Source organism: Daphnia pulex, chromosome 4 (assembly GCF_021134715.1).
Source record: "Daphnia pulex isolate KAP4 chromosome 4, ASM2113471v1".
Taxonomy (NCBI): domain Eukaryota; kingdom Metazoa; phylum Arthropoda; class Branchiopoda; order Diplostraca; family Daphniidae; genus Daphnia; species Daphnia pulex.
The window spans coordinates 1722883-1741009 of NC_060020.1; the positions used below are offsets into that span (position 1 = coordinate 1722883).

The 18127-nt window shown below is 38.6% G+C and overlaps 6 protein-coding genes and 1 long non-coding RNA gene across 18 annotated transcripts; 3 read left to right on the forward strand and 4 right to left on the reverse strand.

Moving 5' to 3' along the window:
• Nucleotides 1–408: 408 nt before the first annotated feature.
• LOC124192116 (neurofilament heavy polypeptide-like) lies at nucleotides 409–3670 on the reverse strand. 7 transcript variants are annotated; one of them, XM_046585287.1, is made up of 8 exons: nucleotides 3539–3651; nucleotides 3113–3460; nucleotides 2730–3038; nucleotides 1962–2653; nucleotides 1794–1898; nucleotides 1128–1724; nucleotides 909–1057; nucleotides 409–848 (listed from the first exon to the last, which is right to left on the reverse strand). In XM_046585287.1, the coding sequence occupies exons 2-8, from the start codon at nucleotides 3447–3449 to the stop codon at nucleotides 506–508; spliced, it is 2532 nt and encodes an 843-aa protein (XP_046441243.1). In that variant the 5' UTR covers nucleotides 3450–3460; nucleotides 3539–3651; the 3' UTR covers nucleotides 409–505. The 7 variants fall into 7 exon arrangements, with proteins under 7 accessions (XP_046441243.1, XP_046441240.1, XP_046441239.1 ...); XM_046585284.1 differs by having other exon boundaries at nucleotides 1128–1898; XM_046585283.1 differs by having other exon boundaries at nucleotides 1128–1898; nucleotides 1929–2653.
• Nucleotides 3671–4787: 1117 nt separating this feature from the next.
• On the reverse strand, nucleotides 4788–8059 carry LOC124192118 (E3 SUMO-protein ligase PIAS2-like). Of its 3 annotated transcripts, none has more exons than XM_046585290.1 (5): nucleotides 6555–8059; nucleotides 6192–6488; nucleotides 6018–6135; nucleotides 5186–5325; nucleotides 4788–5071 (listed from the first exon to the last, which is right to left on the reverse strand). In XM_046585290.1, exons 1-5 carry the CDS (start codon nucleotides 7867–7869, stop codon nucleotides 4941–4943), a joined length of 2001 nt encoding a protein of 666 aa, XP_046441246.1. In that variant the 5' UTR covers nucleotides 7870–8059; the 3' UTR covers nucleotides 4788–4940. The 3 variants fall into 3 exon arrangements, with proteins under 3 accessions (XP_046441246.1, XP_046441245.1, XP_046441244.1); XM_046585289.1 differs by having other exon boundaries at nucleotides 4788–5098; XM_046585288.1 differs by having other exon boundaries at nucleotides 4788–5098; nucleotides 5171–5325.
• Nucleotides 8060–8084: 25 nt separating this feature from the next.
• LOC124192126 (tRNA wybutosine-synthesizing protein 3 homolog) lies at nucleotides 8085–9197 on the forward strand. Of its 3 annotated transcripts, none has more exons than XM_046585303.1 (5): nucleotides 8085–8196; nucleotides 8259–8531; nucleotides 8597–8767; nucleotides 8841–9002; nucleotides 9067–9197. In XM_046585303.1, the coding sequence occupies exons 2-5, from the start codon at nucleotides 8346–8348 to the stop codon at nucleotides 9169–9171; spliced, it is 624 nt and encodes a 207-aa protein (XP_046441259.1). In that variant the 5' UTR covers nucleotides 8085–8196; nucleotides 8259–8345; the 3' UTR covers nucleotides 9172–9197. The 3 variants fall into 3 exon arrangements, with proteins under 3 accessions (XP_046441259.1, XP_046441260.1, XP_046441258.1); XM_046585304.1 differs by having other exon boundaries at nucleotides 8125–8196; nucleotides 8273–8531; XM_046585302.1 differs by having other exon boundaries at nucleotides 8134–8531.
• LOC124192128 (protein KRTCAP2 homolog) lies at nucleotides 9180–9920 on the reverse strand. The gene is made up of 4 exons (XM_046585307.1): nucleotides 9799–9920; nucleotides 9586–9740; nucleotides 9390–9520; nucleotides 9180–9323 (listed from the first exon to the last, which is right to left on the reverse strand). Exons 1-4 carry the CDS (start codon nucleotides 9800–9802, stop codon nucleotides 9218–9220), a joined length of 396 nt encoding a protein of 131 aa, XP_046441263.1. The 5' UTR covers nucleotides 9803–9920; the 3' UTR covers nucleotides 9180–9217.
• A 174-nt stretch (nucleotides 9921–10094) lies between these two features.
• On the forward strand, nucleotides 10095–11303 carry LOC124192130 (lysM and putative peptidoglycan-binding domain-containing protein 3-like). The gene is made up of 4 exons (XM_046585310.1): nucleotides 10095–10303; nucleotides 10384–10579; nucleotides 10652–11018; nucleotides 11077–11303. Exons 1-4 carry the CDS (start codon nucleotides 10230–10232, stop codon nucleotides 11211–11213), a joined length of 774 nt encoding a protein of 257 aa, XP_046441266.1. The 5' UTR covers nucleotides 10095–10229; the 3' UTR covers nucleotides 11214–11303.
• Nucleotides 11304–14435: 3132 nt separating this feature from the next.
• On the forward strand, nucleotides 14436–16560 carry LOC124192129. 2 transcript variants are annotated; one of them, XM_046585308.1, is made up of 3 exons: nucleotides 14436–14713; nucleotides 14788–15439; nucleotides 15962–16560. In XM_046585308.1, exons 2-3 carry the CDS (start codon nucleotides 14800–14802, stop codon nucleotides 16249–16251), a joined length of 930 nt encoding a protein of 309 aa, XP_046441264.1. In that variant the 5' UTR covers nucleotides 14436–14713; nucleotides 14788–14799; the 3' UTR covers nucleotides 16252–16560. The 2 variants fall into 2 exon arrangements, with proteins under 2 accessions (XP_046441264.1, XP_046441265.1); XM_046585309.1 differs by lacking the exon at nucleotides 14436–14713 and having other exon boundaries at nucleotides 14760–15439.
• Nucleotides 16561–17018: 458 nt separating this feature from the next.
• LOC124192131 lies at nucleotides 17019–17956 on the reverse strand. The gene is made up of 3 exons (XR_006873589.1): nucleotides 17642–17956; nucleotides 17366–17466; nucleotides 17019–17153 (listed from the first exon to the last, which is right to left on the reverse strand). It is a non-coding gene; the product is annotated as an uncharacterized LOC124192131 (long non-coding RNA).
• Between the last annotated feature and the right edge of the window lie 171 nt (nucleotides 17957–18127).

Genomic DNA, 18127 nt, shown 5'->3' on the forward strand with positions numbered 1-18127 from the left:
CATTTTCACGCTATTAATTGGACTAATGATTTTAATAGTCTACTAAACGCTATTTTCTCCCTTTTAAAAAATGTATCATTCAAGTATTCAACCGTGTAATGAACAAACCCGATATAAGAAACACTTCACTTAAGACTTGAATAAGAAATTATTTTTGGACTGAAGGCCAATCAGCAGATGCAATCTATGAATTACTACGAATTCTTTACGTGACACAACCATTACAAAGGATTTTATAACCATTTTACAACAGTTAAGGATTGAACAATAGGTGATTCAAGGAAGATTTGCATTAATTTTATATAACATAAAAAAGAAAAAAGATAATTGATCACCAACTTAATATCAAGTTGTTCATTTCAGTTATTAATTTATAGCATAATATTTAGATTATAAACAGCATTAGTATATCTTTGAGAACCGTGTATTTCTCTTAAGTCAATTCACAAGAACCCGAAAGCATAGTATAAATGCTTAAAGATTTAAAACACCACTAGTCCAGGTTTCAAAATTTTACGACTTGCTTCTTATTCCCTTGTTTTAATGCTTTTTTAATTGGTGCTTTTTCAACGACCACGTCTGTGATATCTGCATCAGCCGATTGCTTGCTATTCAGTACACCAACAACAGCTTTTTTATTCATCTTTTCTGGTGCTTCATTATCATCTTGTGCTCGTTTAGCACCAGGACAGAGTTTAGCCAAGTGAGTTTTGTCACCACATTTAAAGCATCCGCCACCATGTGGATAAATTCCTTTTGCGTTGCTAGGGCAAGTTCGAGTGAGATGACCAGTCTGATGGCAGATGAAGCAGTCCGCATACGTGTACACATCTTCCTTGATGGAACAACTAAAAGAAAAATGTTGAATAAAATAAATGTTAGTTTACATAGAGATAATCCAGACTTACTCTCTAACGTTGTGAGTCGTGTCTCCGCATTTATAACATTTGTTGGGAGTCCTTCCTTTAGAAACAGGGCAGTCCCTTTGCATATGACCCTTTTGGCGACATCTAAGACAACGAGTGTCTTTCAGGCGCCTCTGTATAGCTATCATTATCTATAATTTAACAAAAAATTATATAAGTAAACGCAAATTCGTATTAATTTAATTTCAACAAAAAACTTACCCTTGGCAATTCTCGCTCGATTTCTTCGTTCGTTTTACCACTGTCAACAAGTTTCTTGCGAACTTCAACGGATCGCTCTTCTTCGGAGATGGCGGCATAAGATTTCTTTTTGGGAGAACGGTCGACTTGTCTAGTACTGAGATGTTTCATCATGTCATGCACGACAGATTTGCTTAATCCTTCATTGGATTCTTTCTTAACCAATTGGGAATCACTGATTTCATTGTCATCTGTTTCAACTCCATTAGACTCGGCTGTTTTCACCCCTTTCTTCAGAGCTTTCTTTTGTGCCCACTTCAGTCTCTTAGCAAGAGCTTTCGCGGCTTTGGCGTCAACTGCCGAATCTTCGATCACAGTTTCCTTAACTTCTTTACTTTCTGTCTCTTCCTTTGGTGCTTGATTTTCCTTGGATTGAGCTGCTTTCTTTTTTTCCAACTTCTTGGATAAAGTTATGGCTTTTTTCTCATCAACTGGTATGTCTCCAGGTTGCTTTACGGATGCTTCATTTTCATTGGTTGAAGTTTTAGACGGCGTCCCAACCGGAGCAGGAGCATCCTTAATCTTAGCTGGAGTCTTAATAGGGGCAGCAGCAGCTCCCTTAGCTGGAGTCTTGACTGGAGCAGGAGCAGCTTCCTTAGCTGGAGTCTTGACTGGAGCAGGAGCAGCCTTAGCTGGAGTCTTGACTGGAGCAGGAGCAGCTTCCTTAGCTGGAGTCTTGACTGGAGCAGGAGCAGCCTTAGCTGGAGTCTTGACTGGAGCAGGAGCAGCTTCCTTAGCTGGAGTCTGGACTGGAACAGTTTCCTTAGCTGGAGTCTTGACTGGAGCAGGAGCAGCCTTAGCTGGAGTTTTGACTGGAGCAGGAGCAGCTTCCTTGGCTGGAGTTTTGACTGGAGCAGGAGCAGCTTCCTTAGCTGGAGTCTTGACTGGAGCAGGAGCAGCTTCCTTAGCTGGAGTCTTGACTGGAGCAGGAGAAGCTTCCTTAGCTGGAGTCTTGACTGGAGCAGCAGCTTGCTTGGCTGGAGTCTTGACTGGAGCAGCAGCTTGCTTGGCTGGAGTCTTGACTGGAGCAGCAACTTCCTTAGCTGGAGTCTTTACAGGAGCAGTAGTTTCCTTGGAAGGTGTTTTAACTGGAATAGCTTCTTTTGCTGGCGTTTTAGCAGAAGCATCTTCTCCTTTAACCTTAACTGGGGTTTTCGCTGGAATGTTAGCAATGTTCGCTGGGGACTTAATCGGAGAGGCGTTCGCCTGCTCTTTAGCTTTCTTCTTTGGAGTTTTTTCCGCTTGAGGGGATTTGGTTAATTTTTCGGATACATCTTCGTCAACAACTTCCGCGGCAATTATCTTCTTAGGAGTAACCAATTTTTCGACAACCTTCTTTTCCTTCTGAGCAGGTTGTGGGGTTTTGGTAGCCTCAGTTTTTGCAACCTTGATGGGAGTTTTGGTAGTCTTCAAGATAGATTTGCCACTGACAGGTTTGTTAATGATTGACTGGAGCTCTGCTTTCAGTCTTTCTACTTGCTCTTGATCTGTTTCAGATAAATAAAAATGGAATGGAGTGAATTCTCTTTCAAAGTAGTCAAGAATTAACAAGCAAATTAGTACCTAGGTTTTCATCATCAGAGACAATGTCATCAGAATCATTGCCACCCATGTTGTCATCAGAATCCAAATCATCAGAATCCATATCCATTTCTTCATCTTCATCTTCGTCAAGTTCAAGTTTGAACTCCTTCTTTCCTTTAGTATTTTTTTGTGATTTCGGTGTTGTCTTGGCATTCAAATTTGTTCCTTTGACAGCTTTGGTAGGAGTAATCACCTTACTACTAGGTGTTCCAAGCAAAGCATTAGCTTCTACTTTCTTCTTTCTAGCAGACCTGGTTAGAACAGGGCTTGGTTGTGAAAGTTTTCCAGCTGTAAAATAAAGAAAAAGGAATAATTATTTAAATAATCACATATTAGCAGATATTAGCAAGAATGAACTGTACCTTGTGGAGTGTTAGCATTTTTAGGGGTTTCCATTGCTTTTTGCTTGAGTGGTGTCTTCTTGGCTTTCTTAGCAGATGTTGTGGCCACCAGTGGTGATGTCTCGTGGACTGGGCTTTTAAGAACAGCGAGAGATTTAGGGGTTCCAGGCTCCAGCTTGACAACCTTTGGAGTTTTCTTTGGCGTTTTCTTCTCTTTTTTGGGGGTCGTAACGTCCTCATTCTCAATACTGTCCGCTGCGCGTTTCTTCGGGGATACCATTTCAGACCACGGTGTTGGATCTGCACTCACACGAGCATTACATGATTTAGAACCATTTGCTCTTGCGTAACGAGTCATTATTGCGCTGACTGATTATCAACAACAAAACAGCGGTTTCGTAACGTCTCAGTGTATAAATAAAACTTGAATATTAATTAAAATCTTACCAAAATTTGCTGAGAATGTTCTGTGAAAGGAGGAAACACGTGGGTTACTAACAGACAGGAATAGCAATGGAGGAATGAAAAACGCGGTCTACAGTTTGTTGCCAGATTGCCTTTTTTTTTATAACAGTCGGTGGTTTCTACATATTTGGCAACCTTGGACTCTGACTTGGATATAAGCAACCGGCCAACCGCAAGTCCGCAACCAAGTTTGAATCGGCGATTTCCAGTGTTCTGCCGAATAAAGTTCTTTCGAATAAAAAACGTATTTTGAATAAGAATACGAATAAAATCTTATTCTTTATTTCGAATAAATTTTTATCCAATTTATTTTTATTCTTTATTCTCGAATAATTCTTAGCCTTATTTTATTCTTATTCTTTATTCGATTATCCAAAATTTAAATGAAAAAAGCGAATAAAAAATAAAGTTTAAAATTTCATATTTCCGCTGGCCGTTGCTCTTTTGTTTGGAGTTATTTTTTCCGTTCAGCCATTGAAAATAGTCATGAGGCTCAATCAGCGTACAGCATCTTTAAAACGCTGTACGCTGATTGGCCATTTTGGACACAAATTTGATGGCCAACGCAGGATGTTAGACTGCTCCATTTTCGATAGGTGTGACTGTGAGTGTAAGACAGGTGTGAGCTGTTCAGATCAAATCAATCAATCAATCCACAAAAGAGTTTAATTTGATTCGGTCTTGTATCAATATTTTAATTTTTTCTGTTTGTTTCCATGAATCTGGATTCAGTGGTTTTTACTTTTGAAGTTGTTTGATTTGATTGGACTGGTCACTGGTGATGTGTCAGATAAAAAAAGTAATCACTTGAACAAGGCTGCTTAATTATTTACTATTAATGTTTTTTTAATAATTTTTTGATTCAAAAATCCAAATATCATCCTTAAATTTAGCAAATTATGAGCATTTCTTTTATTCGAAAATTTATTCGAAAATTTATTCAAATTTCGAATAAAAATAAATTTTATTTTTATTTTTTATTCTTTATTCTTCATTTTTTATTTTTATTCTTTATTCTTATTCTTTATTCGATCCAACTTTCATTTTATTCATATTCATATTTAAATAAATTTTTACCTTATTCGGCAGAACACTGGCGATTTCATTAAGTTAAAATGTCTTTTCTAGAGCAATTGAACTAAAATATTCTAGGGCGAAGACCGTATGTCATGATGAATAATTTACCAAACCATCAACATTCCAATAATCTAATTGTAATACAGGTATTGCGTATGATAAAAAAAAGTTGTATTTTGAACTAGACATTCATCAAGAATGATCTTTTGGTTACACAGTTATGCAATACACATTTCTTTAAATAGACAATAAAACAACTGAAAAGTTGACAGCACAGGCTCTTTTTTTTGTTCGCAGTCTAAGTCAATTAGTCGAGTGATATAACATCAGGTGGAGACTGCGATCGTCTATAATTATTTCTGCTGGGTGGAGTAGAGCTATTTGATGGTTGATGCTGAGATGCAGCGCTCGGAAGCGGACGTCCATTTAGTCCATCCCCTAATATAGTGTGTAGTTCATTTGAAGCTATTAGGAATTAAAACATGATGTTTGTGAGGAAATCTAAAATGATCATATTACATTAAAAAAGAAAATTACCATCATTAAACATACCTCCGTATGGATAGGACATGTAACTAGAATACGGTCCGTATGGATTTTGCCCGTTAGTTGTTGACGAACTGAATGGAAAGTAAGTAGGACTTCCATAACTGCTGCCGGCCATATAGCTATATGCGTGTGGACTGCTTACTCTGAAAAAAATTCAATTTGGTTCCCGTTTGCTTGGAAATTACATAGGCACTAGATTTGTCGAATGTGTTTTCATAATCACGTATTTAAAAAGTTGCAGATGTTTGCTTTTGAAGTTTGAAAGATAAAAATGAATACCTAGATGCCATTCATTCAAGTTGGCAATTGACAAGAATGAACCGGAAAACTTCATGCAAGTAAGCTGGAAAAAGTTATTGAGAAAGCCCACTACCAGAACAACAACAAAATTATTAGACGGCAAAAGTGTGAAAATGAGTAATAGTACATCAAACCACAGGAAATCATGCTATAAATGTCAGACAATACGAAGGAAATTGCGAAAAAAAGATAAACGAAAACATAAAAGCAAAACAGAGAAGACGATTTTATTGAAACCTGTAAAAAGAACTATTGGAGCGTAGAAATGAATCACAAAAACCATGTTTCTCAATCTCTAGATTAGCGAAGGAATGAATCACAACTTTATAATTATTGAATTGAAGGTGGACCAGCAAATATTGCGGATCAAACACAGATAAACTGAAATAGAAGCATGCCTTGCGAACGTTTCTGAAGCACAAGGACATAACAATTCTCTTCACATCAACATCTAAGCGATAAGAATAGCGAGTTATTGTTTATAATTTAAAGAGTATCATCATCCAAATCAATGCAAGGTGGGGAATAGACTAACCCTGACGCGGATTCAAAGCTTTGAGCTGGTCTAGCGGAGGTATTCGACGTAGAGGAACTCAAACTGCTGTTACTGCTGCCAGTTACCGTATTCACATTGCTGCTTAGGTTAACAGGTGCTAATAAAGAAATGAGTTAAACAAATCGTCTGGTAAAAAGTACAATCTCGAAATACCATTAGTAACAGTTGTGCTTTCGTCGGCGGAATCGGCGGGGCAACTAGACTGGCTGCCTGAGCTGCGTTGGCGACTAAGCATACGTTCCTTGATGCTCATTAAAGTATCACTGTCCTCTTCACTGTCACTACTTAGTGTCAGGTCGACAACCATAGGAGCTTTTTTCTTGGGTGGTGGACCTTCACAAACTAGTTCCAAATCCCCTTCATCAATAGTCTCCACTTTTGGATTCGTTTGATTTGATGGCAATTCCTCGACAAAGTCCAGGTTAACAGAGCTATCTGCATTTGCATTTTCTATGAATTAATCATATAAAATTTAGTTACTACTTGTACAACCTAAAAATGAAAAATTATAGTTACTCTTTGTTTCTTTTTTAGTTGTTACCACGGTCCACGTTCCATCTACGTTGAGCTGAACTTCCATAATATCGACGGGAAGAAGAGGAGAGTTAAGTATGTCGGAGAAATAGCCATCAATTGCCAGTTGATCGTAGAGAATGGGTTTGTCACAGACAGGGCAAACCCAGGTGGGCTTTCGTTCGTTCATCTGAAGGAAAAGAGAAGCATCGAAACACTGAAGATGGGAGCAGGATGTTGCTCGGCAAGGCAGCTGCATTCGCATTTTCCCCAGCGGACACACAAGAGATACTTTGAGGGATGTTGTGGCAATTTCGGCATCGGCATCTTCCAGTTTATCTCTGATGAGACCGCGAGTATATTCGGCTGCCCTTACACCTTTAGTTCGTAATCGCTGAAGAAGATCAGTGGAGGCAAGACGCCGAACAACATAGACGGCCAAGACGTATCCTCTTCCTCCGATATCCGACGACCATGTGACATTGATTTGATTTGCCACAGTGGGCGATAGCCTACAAAGTGAAGTTATGTTTACAGGTCTGGGAGGTCGCTTCGGTTCTACCCCTGGTTTGTTGGTTGGAATAGGATTAGGCAAAGTCACAAGTTTGCCATTTACTTTGACTGACAAGTTGGATGGAAAGTTGTCTTCTTGTTCACAGGATGTCTCCAAAAGACAAAACCTCATCTGAATTTGATTTAAAAAGTCTATTTTGGAACCAGGTCTGGCATCTCGTGAACTTGCAATGTCTGTTGCTTGTTGAGGTGTAAGATGAAAGACAAAATTTGTGTCATGATATCTGGAATTACCAGTTGGTACCAAGCTGGAAGGTCGGAGCAGTTCTGCTATTGAATCAAAAAATGGTAATTTCTTCAGACGTACATCAGGATGAACAGGAAATGAAGGTTGTGAAGCACTAGCAGATATGGCTTGTTTCGAAGTGTAACCAGTTGAGTAAGGTGCACTACTCGTATGAATGTAAGGGTTTCTTCCTTGAAGAGCAGCTCTCTCCATATCTGAATAATTGCTGGATTTCGATGGGGACAGAGAAGAACTTGATCGTGTAGAGGCACCAATGTAAGGTGGTGTAGTTTCAGCAGCACTTTGTCCCATTGCCACTGTTTGCTGTTGAATAGAACGATACAGTTCACGTACTTTGGCGTTGATTGGAGACGATCTTAGTTTGATTAGTTCAAGAGCTCGCATCTGCAATTCCGTTTTTCGACCTGAACGACTACGGCCAGCAAAACTCAACAACATCGTTAATTCAGATACACGAAAGCTCATCACCATGTTTTTTAACACTTCGGTTTCTGACATTCTCTTACTAAAATTGGGATTGCAACTAATAGATTCAAAGAAACTGTCTTAATCACAAAACATCTCCCTCATGAGTTCCATGCTCCACCACATGAAACACTTGAAACTTGTTATTTTCTAACAAGCCATCCGTGCCTCCGTGCCTGCTTTCTTGTAAAGAAATGTCTGCCGCCTGCCGGCCTTCAACTATTGGGGGGGGGGGGGGGGGATGGTTAACTTTGTAGTTAACGTTTTTATCTTGAATGGCGTTTTAATCGATACTTAGTACCCATGGTAAAATATATAAACACGAAGCCGGGACAGCAACTTATTATTATTTATTATACGGTACAACTCAACATTTAAAAAAACGTGAATGTTTTAATAATTGGTGTAACTAATATTTTAAGTGTTGAATTGGCAGCAAGAATATTTCACTGTTCGTAACATCGGCTTTTGAAAGTAAACAACTGTCACTCACTAAAAAATCAAGAGAAATGTCGACGAATAAGATATTCTCAAATCAAAAACAGGCTGCTTTCGCAGGACAAGATTTAAGCCGAAAAGGGTCTGTTGATGAACCAATCAAGGAATTAGTTGATTTTATCAATTCTTTGGAGAGTTACTTCACAACTAGTTCTTGCTCTGGAAGAATTGTTGTGTTAGCAGATACCCCAGAAGAGGTAAAATAAATTTTTTATTCCACATTCTACCGATTGCTTTTATCGAAATTTAAACTTGGCCATAGGAACCATCTATTCAAAAGGATGGCTGCAAATGGGTACATGTCTCGCACATCAAATGTACTTGTGAAGAAATATTTACCAAACTTGATCCTTCAATTGGAGATCTTAGTTTTAAATTTGAGGCTTTTGTCCTGCATGTTCAGTGCAGAACACTTGATGATGCACAATTGATGGTACTGCATGTCCATATCACAATTTCCTAGTGACAAATACTGATTTTAACATCCTTTTTTTTTTTTTTAACAGCTAAGCTGTGGAGTTCAAGCAGGATTCAGGAATTCTGGCATTTCTCTCAAGTCAAGGAAGAATTCAAATCAAGAATGGCCAAAAATCATTGTAGCCATTAGATCAACTCATGGCATTGAGGCTCCCCTATCAACAGGTGGCAAATTACTTGTTACCTCAGAGGTAATTAATTTGAGAAAACTTATAATGCAGTATGAAAATTTAGTAGGAAAATTATGTTTTACAGTATGTTGACCACATTGTTACTAAAGCTAACATGCTGATGGATGAGAACCTTAAAAGAATTACCAGATTTCATCAAAAACTTGTACAGCAAATTAAAGTGGAGTGAAATATACAAAGGGTTTAGAAAATGTATTTGATTATTGTGCACAGGTCTACTTCCTTTTCTTGGTAGCAAAAGTTTGAACAGTAGCACTTTGTCCATACATCTTTTGAGACAGTAGGTTTATGTGATACAAGTGGACTAGTGAAAGCACCAAACTATAATGATAAAAACAAAATTACAGAAAATGGGAAGATGTAAATTTCAAGTTTTTGTAACTTTACCAAACAGTGGTGCATATACGATGAACCATTCCAGATGCTGTTAATGCAATGCCTAAGCAAATAAGAACTTCAGGAAAAAGTTTCATCTGGAAACCCTTGCCAAAAAGAGTAGCTTCAAGGTTTCCAACAGCCTAAAATAATCAAAATGATGTACATTAATGGGGATACTTTGTCAAGTAAAATATGTATGAGTTACAGTCAATATGAAAGTAAATAGAACTGATCCCAAGAATCCACCAAAAAGTGTTAAGGGCTGAGATGTCACTAGCAAATGTTTATACATTTGCATCCCGGAAAAAACCAATAATGATAACACAGACGCCAAGAGAAAGGATTGGCTGCTCGAAATTGCTAGGTAAACAAAAATAATTAACTAAAAACTAAAATAGGCCCAATATTTCTTTCTCACCCATGCTTTTTTTTTTAGTGGCTAGTTTTGTTTAAGTTGTTGTACAGAGGAACCGGGAACACACGCTATCCTATCCTAGCCTATGTCTATACAATACGAATGACAGCTCACTGGTGGGCGGGGCTTATTACTTGTCAAATGTAACTATTCGAAAATTAAATACAAATTTTAATGTATAAATCTACATAAATTGATTGAAATTGAACTATAGGAAAGAAAGTATATTATTCCCGAATAATCCATTTAATGATTTAAAGTAAACGTAAATAAGTCAAATGATTAAATATCGATCATGTAAGTCACATCGATATTTCAACATTTCATGCCAACATGGAAAAAATTTCCGTTTGATTAATAAAAAATTTCAGTGAATGTGAGCTGTTTCGTTAGCGAACTTTGTAAATATTCCTGCATGGAAATAATTTTAGAACATGACAAACCGACCTTACGGATATTCCCGGTTAATCAGCCATGAAGAAAATACGACCAGTCGAAAAGATTCAAGGTTTTTATTATTTGACTTCTTAATTCAATGTTTATGAACTAATTTTTTAACCACTTTCTTGTCTGGATTATTGTTTCTAGCACTGATGATGACAATGATTCCCCATCCAGCACCAAGTTGAGGAGACTAAATGTTATTGACCAGAAAAGAGATCGCTGGCCTGGCTCAGCTTCCCACTTATCCCCCAGTCTTTCAGATATTCAGTGGGAATATAGAGAGCATTTAATCAAACCAAAGGAGACTCTGCAGGGGTTGGCTCTTCAATATCGCTGCACGGTATGAATCAAAACTTAACATTCAGCATTTTGAAATGTTGTATAATACTTTATTTATTATACTTCCATGTAGGTTTTTGACCTAAAACTAGCCAATAACATCCAGAAAGAGACAGAGTTCTTTGCTAGGAGAACCATAAAAATTCCTGTTCGTCAGCATTCTTCCCTGACAGAAAAACTCCCCAATGATAAAGCAGATACTCTTTCATTTGGAGATGCTGATACAGAGAATCTCAGTCCTTCAAACTCAATAGAATTTTTAAAACAAGTGGACCAAGACTTGCAAAGATTAAAAGAAAAGGCCAGAGTGTATGACATTGATAGTAACGATCATTCGACTTCGGCGTTTCCGGATGCAGATCGCCTGAGACGAACAGGTCGGCTGAACCGCACCGACTGCCAAGGAGACGATTGCGGACTTTCTTGGTCACACATCCTCGGTAAACACAACTTCAATGAATTTAAAATGACGATTCTGATTGTTTTACAAATTTCAAGGGATGGCACTATTGGTGCTACTAGCCTGCCCCCTCCTATATTTTCTCTATTTGGAATTGAATCTACATAAATCGACAAGAGCTTCTACTCACAACGAGACAATCGCTCCATTAATAAATGTTTCCATTGCCTTATAATGTGCCTGACTTGTCCAGATGATGTGTTTATACTCTTCTGTACATGATTTGTATCCATAATTGTTATAGAACGATACATAATTAAATGTATTAGGCGTCGCTACACCTTTACTTCCATTTTGCTGTTCCGGAAACTTATTTATTTTCACGTATTTTTCGCGACTGAGATAATGTCGAATGCCGTCGTGTAAATGTTTAAAATTTAATTCGTTATACTTATAACCTGGAATTTTTGTAAGTACACTTTGTATACTTTTATTTGCTTAACTTTGCATGACCCAGTAGCCTAAGGTCATTCACGCAGTTTCTTTTAGTTTGACTTCTCTGTCCTCGGAGCACGGAGCAGCTGCAAGACCTTAACGTTAACTGTTTTTGATCCGTGTTAGTCGCACACTTTGCGGGGTAAATATAGCGACAAGTTATTGCGGTAAGCGAGCGTACTGTTTCCTGTCAGCTTTATGCCAATTACCTTTACTTCCACATGGTCAAGCACCAATGGGAAGCAGTTGCGACAGCGGATTTTGTGATGACGAGGCACATGGTGCTAACTGCTGTGTATGTTGCACACAGGCTACTATTTAGCTATTGCATTTTTACTTGTGTGGTATCTCAGTTAGATTTAGTACGTTTGCCGTCTTTCGTCGTAAACGCTTCGTTCTCCTCCGTGTTTCAGTATAGTTTTGAATACCATTTCATTTAAAGATATTTCCGCTTTGCTTAACATGAGTTTACGGAATTATTTGGCAAGATACAAATCCACATTGGCATACAACAACATGGTCAAACTTGAACGTTCTGATTACGAAGACAATTGCTGCGGACCGGATGACGCCGATATCGTCGTCATCGGTTTATTGCTGCTCGTTAGTGCTCTTCTGACTTACCTTCTCTTTGCAGCTACTGTTAGTAGCGGTCGGCGACGGAAAAGAGAACTAATTTCATCAGATATGGATTCAACAAGTTTTACAAGTAATTCTTTATTAATTACTAAAGCTATTATAGATATGTAAGAAAACATTAATAGCTTCTATAAGGGCATTTACTTGGAGCATTCAATTCAATCGTGATGTTATAGATACTATAACTTTAGGGAATTGACATTTTCTTATCGTGTTCAATCGCTCTAGACGCTGCGTAAACTTTGCGAACGATAACCCCGTTTTTTATTCGTCACACTATCTAGATAATTGATGGTCTCGTATTTACTCACAGTGCACACATACCAAAAGAGAGGCAACTGTACCTTTAACAATAAGATTGATGAGAGTTTGACGAGCAGACTAATGTTCGCAGGTTCAACACGGAATAGACAGGAATAGAGTTTGAGCGTGATTCCCGTAGGCACACCGAGGAATCTTTTAAATCGAAAGTTGCAAGCCTTTCAATTTGACGTCATTGCCTTGGTCTGACAACGGGAATAAAATGCGAGCAGTTTAGCGTATAACGTGATGACCTACAGCTTTGAATAAAATAGACTTGTCTTATAACGCTAGGATGAATTATTCATAACGTTATACGTTCCCGTGCAGCAATCAGATTTAATTTCACCCGGTGTCTGATTTTGGGGGACCTCTGAAAAGAAATTCAATGTTAACGGTTCATCGGAGATTACACCGAGGACTGAACGAGTTAAAATTAAGATTGAAGGCTCGGTCAAAATTTCAAAGTCATTTGATGCGTTGTGTACTGAGTTAAGATGGGAAATTTTCTTTGAAAAAATTTTCCCATGGCCAGTAGACTCCTGGGGCATTGACTAAGACTTTCATAGTTTGTCTTCGTCCGTTTCTTTTCGGATGAAGAGGTACAACTTACATCCCTTGGGGTTTTTTGGGGCTCCTGTCTCCATTCATTGAAGTTTCTTTACAGACAAATGAACGTTTGCGACCAAACAAAATTTTCACATTCAGCAGGTGGTTCAACAATCGGAAGGTATTTAGTAATGAACCTTTATTGCACCAATATGTTCCGAATAGATCAAAAGCTGCCTATTAACACGATTGACGAAAACTACTTTCTTTGTTGATGTATCCTTGTTAATACTTAACATGATTGACACGTTGGTATGTTAGCAAAACAAATATAACAAATCATAATGCTGCTTAAACAGGTTCTTTTAAAAATGCTAGTACGTTTCTTCCTGAAGAATAATTGTTCCTCTAACCAAAATGTACCGTTGAAAAGCTCTTTCGCTTTTTGGCTTTTTTGCCTTTTCAAGTAAAAAGAAAAGTTTGAGAACAATAACCTCCCGCATTTCGGTGGAGCAGAAAACTATATATCAATTGGCCACTTGCGACTTGCGATCGAGTAATTCTAGAGTATGAAGGTATTAGGTATACTATGATTTTAAGAACACGATATACCATCCTGCGAAATATATCCCGTGATGTACAATGTTCCTTTCGTTTCACCAGAGCGCACTCGCCTTTGAATGTACTAATGACAGCAATTTCAAAAATTCGATTTTAGCCATACATTGCCTAGTCCTTGTTATTTACACTAGCCTGTATTAAACGCTTCGGTTAACTTCTCTGGCAATGATTACAGATTCCTCACTATCTCTTTAACTTTGGTAATACGGTGTTGGCATGTGAAATGATATTTCAGACAAATTTAGTATTTACTTGACCAAAATATTTGACTTGTCGTAAGTTCATTGTGCTGACGATAAACATTTGTCTCTAATATTTAATGTGATAATCCCTAATCTACTCGACAGTAATATTTCAATTTGCGGAATTGTTGTGGGGACTACAGCACAATAAACTTAAATAAGTCTTCTCTGTATAAATAAAATTGCGCAAAATTAAAAGTTCTACAACGTATACGTAGAATGCGTCATTACCGAAAGACCGCGCGGGAGCGGGACGCAGCACGATTTAGAACTTGTTCAAGCCTAAAATGCATTTATAGAGATATTACATAGAGACAATATTTAACGATGCGTTCCAAAAGTGTGGCTAGGCAAATTCAACGGATTGTGTCGCTTCATTCATGGCTACCTAAGTTATCTGTTTCTCCCGCGTGAACTTGCTATCTCGTCCCTGCGGTTGCGAACACGGAATCATCCGCTCCCGATTTGAATTGGAGGTCTGACATGAGCTCTCATTTTAATTTCTAATTCCATGAAAGAAGATTTTCTACGGTCGCAAACTACGGATACCGTTAGATTGTTACATTGTACTTTGAAGAAAAACAATTGAACTCCGGCCTTTGCCTGCTGGGCCAGACGGTTTGGGGATGGACGAAGGCGGAGCTCCTACAACACTGTCCAGTCTTAACTTCTAACCTGTACACCTAGCTGTGTGAAAGTGAAGAGTAAAATAGAAAAGGGGAGTTCAAAAATGGATGGGGAAAAAAGTGAATGTAGCCGTAAACATTTTATGGTAATGAATCTTTCACAGACACACAATGTCAGTCAGTTTCTTGCCATCCGGCGGCAAACGCAGTGTGTCTGTTTTCATTCCTGTTTCGACTGAATCAAAGCCAATATTATAAACACGGTATGATTTTATAAATGTTGCTTTGATCTAAGTTGTATAATTTTTAGCTATTTTCTGGTTGCCCATACTTTTAGTCGAGAATAAGAATGAAGTTTGTTGCTGCTTACACTGCGTCCAGTCTATTAGTGATTCTCATCGCTGCTGGTCAAACAGCCGACCAATTGCCGGAGAATGGACACGAATCATCAGCGGCTGACCGAAATGTGGCAGCGTCTAATACTCGCAGTGATTATTCGGGCAATGGTGCGGTCGAAGAAGTAGAAGAGCAACTCGAATCTGAACTCGATTTGAAAAGAATGCTACTCTACGTCACACCGTTAATGGGTATCTTCCAGAGGAAAAAGTCGGGACGACAGCTGAGTAAGCGATCGGCCAAAGAGCTGTTTTACCAAGGCCGGAAGCGGGGTGCAGGCCGGCGCCCTCCTCCGATGATGTACAATAAATATTCGGAAGAGATGCAGCAGCCGGATCGGAGCGGGAGTTACGGGGGCTACTCTTCTTCGTCGAGTTACGGCGGAGGCAGCAGTTACGGCGGCGGCAGCAGTTATGGCTGTTGCGATAAAAAAGACGATCTGCTGCCGATATTAGCTCTCTTAGCACTCTCTCTACTTCTTCTGTATTTGATTGCAATTGCAACGACGACTGTCGCCGGTCGGCGTCGACGTCGTCTGGCGACAGATCCCAATAACAACGATCTACTTGATGAAGATATTCAGTCCGATATAGGTATATACATCATCATTGTCTATTTAAGAATTATGCCTTCACATGATGCGGATTGATTGCCTGGTTATTTGTATGAATAATTCATTTTCTTTTGGCATCACATCGCATTCTAAAATGATCCTAAAAGGCATTGTTTTCTTGTTTAAAAAAATATCATTAATCAAGTTTGTAAATAGCCTGTAGGAAATGATTGACGTGCGCTCTTGTTATGCAATGTTCCCGTTAGCGTGAATAACGTGACCTTAAGTATGCTCTCAAATCAAGATATGTGCTTATTTATATATACAACAACTAGCTACTAGGCATACGTTCGTAATTTAAAGGGATGGAAAATTAAAGCGCAGACCCTACAGGGCCCGGCGCAGAGCACTGACCTTCGTAATTAAATGTTCGTGATATGCTTTTTCACCTTGAGACGGTGTTTGTATGGAAGCAATGAGGAAAATTGTACGGGGAAATAGCCGAAAGTCACCGGACTCGGAGATCTGAAAAATTGAAACTTTTCTGAATTTCTCTTTGCAGAACTGATGGACGCTCCAACCTGGATTTCGATGGTAGATGAACTATGGAACTCTGGCGAGGATGAATCTAGCGACGCTTGCACTCTCAAGGCCCTTTGCCGCATGAATCGACTGGCCCTGGACTCGCCGGGCACGACGGGCTTAGCAGTTTCGCTGTCCAGCGTGCCACTCAGCTACCTGCTTCATCATAGACACCAGAAAGGCTTCCTGAGTTACCTGGACGCTTCTTTGATGGGTCGCTATGGAGAGAATTGTACTACCATCTTCAGTAGCTGCACTCGCCTCAATTAATAGGAGTTCAATTATTTTATTTATCTCTGATGTTATACTACCTTTTGCATAACTAAAATGCTCTACAAATGTCCAAGTATGTTTTGTCGTAATTGTGTTGATGGCATAATGCAGACCTGATTAAAAAACACACAAAATCCTAGAAGCGCTAAGTTACTATGAATAGCAAATTGATATTACTCTGTCGTTTTCAAATATTTAAAGTTGCGGGTTTTGTTGGCGTGGGACTGAAATGTGTGTGTTCTTGTGTAGGAAATATTAGTATCACGGATGTGTGGATTTATAAAAGAGAAATACATACTGATGCGTTGGGTCAAAATTCGTTGAAATGTTTTCCTTGCAGTATAATAAGCCAATAAGCTATCAAAAACGAGGAGGTGCCGGTGTGGTGGCAGGTCCCTCTTGGTCAAAGAATTGCACTTTGCTTCAAGTGTTTAATGTTCAACATTTTCAAATGTGATCGCTTACCCACAGAAAATGTTATGAGGGGGAAATAAAAACAAGCCTGATAATCTGGAGTCGTTTGACAAATGAGATTTTTAGTGAATCATTACTGAGAAAACGAAAACGGAGAGAGAAAACAGTTGCAGTCAACCGCCTAGCTTGGGAATAAACGTATTCCGTAACGATTTATAATCAACGCCACCAAAAGTTGTCCAAAAGGAAGAATATGGTGATCTATTTTGTCCTACCTTTATATGCCTGGGAAATACAGCCAGGCATCTACAGTTGCTCCATCCATCCGCTGAAAAATGACACCAGACGGGATAGGGACAAAGGTTGTCCTCGTGAATACACCCACATTCACATGGGCGTACACGAGGAAATTTAAAGAAAAGGGGAAGAAGAGAGATCCATAACTCGATTGACATTGTATTCCAAAGCAATGGGATGCTTATTATCTAAATAAAAATAGAAAATGGGTTACGAAAAAATGTTGACAGAAACAACAAGTCAGGAAAAGTTGAAAACGAAACACTAGGTAAACCCTAATTGTTAATAAATGAGAGAATGGAAGGTTTACATGTACAGGTTTACACTGCACTGATGCAGGTAATGCAACATTAAAATATCTAGTAGGTCAGAGGTCAATAAAAGTAAAGGAAATCATTACCCAAAACGATGATCCTGAGATTGTTGCTGGTGACAGGTTAACACCTGCACAAGAAAAACTTGCACATTGTGTGGGTACGATGGATGGCTCTGGCCTCAAATCTGCAAAAAATAAAGGGTTAGTACATAGTACAAACAAACTATACCATGCAACGACAGGGGCACAGGGAAATCACAATCATCGATGCTAGTCAACTAACATTTCACAAATTTGGAACAGGTTTAACTCTTCTATAGCTCCCACAATCATTCTATTTCGATTCCTAGTTTTATTTACCCGCTAAAAAGCATGCAGTATAACGGATCGAAGACAAATAAATCTATAGCAATATAATTCTTGTTCTCTGACTGAGTTTTTCGAAATTTTAAACTAAACGATGGCAGACGACACTTGTCGAATTCTATTCTAATCGATGATACGATATCGATATCGATAGAAATAAAAATGATAAAAAATCAAACTCCCCCCCTCAAAATCCAAACCGCTAAAAACGATAAGGGAATAAGTTTTAGTTGAAATGTAATCCATTTCTGTTTGGTATATAATTCCCCGGTAAGAATGGTAAGAACAAATTTACACAAAACCCGCCCTAATAACACCCCCCCCCCCCTCTTGGAAGCCAAGAGGAAATTTTAGTTACGGTGGACTATGATGGTCTGTACCATTATTGCCCAAAATATACAAAGTACAAAGTTGAAAAACAATTCAGCCTGAAGATAATAAGAGAGGACGATACGTATATTCCCCAAAAAGTGTACGTAA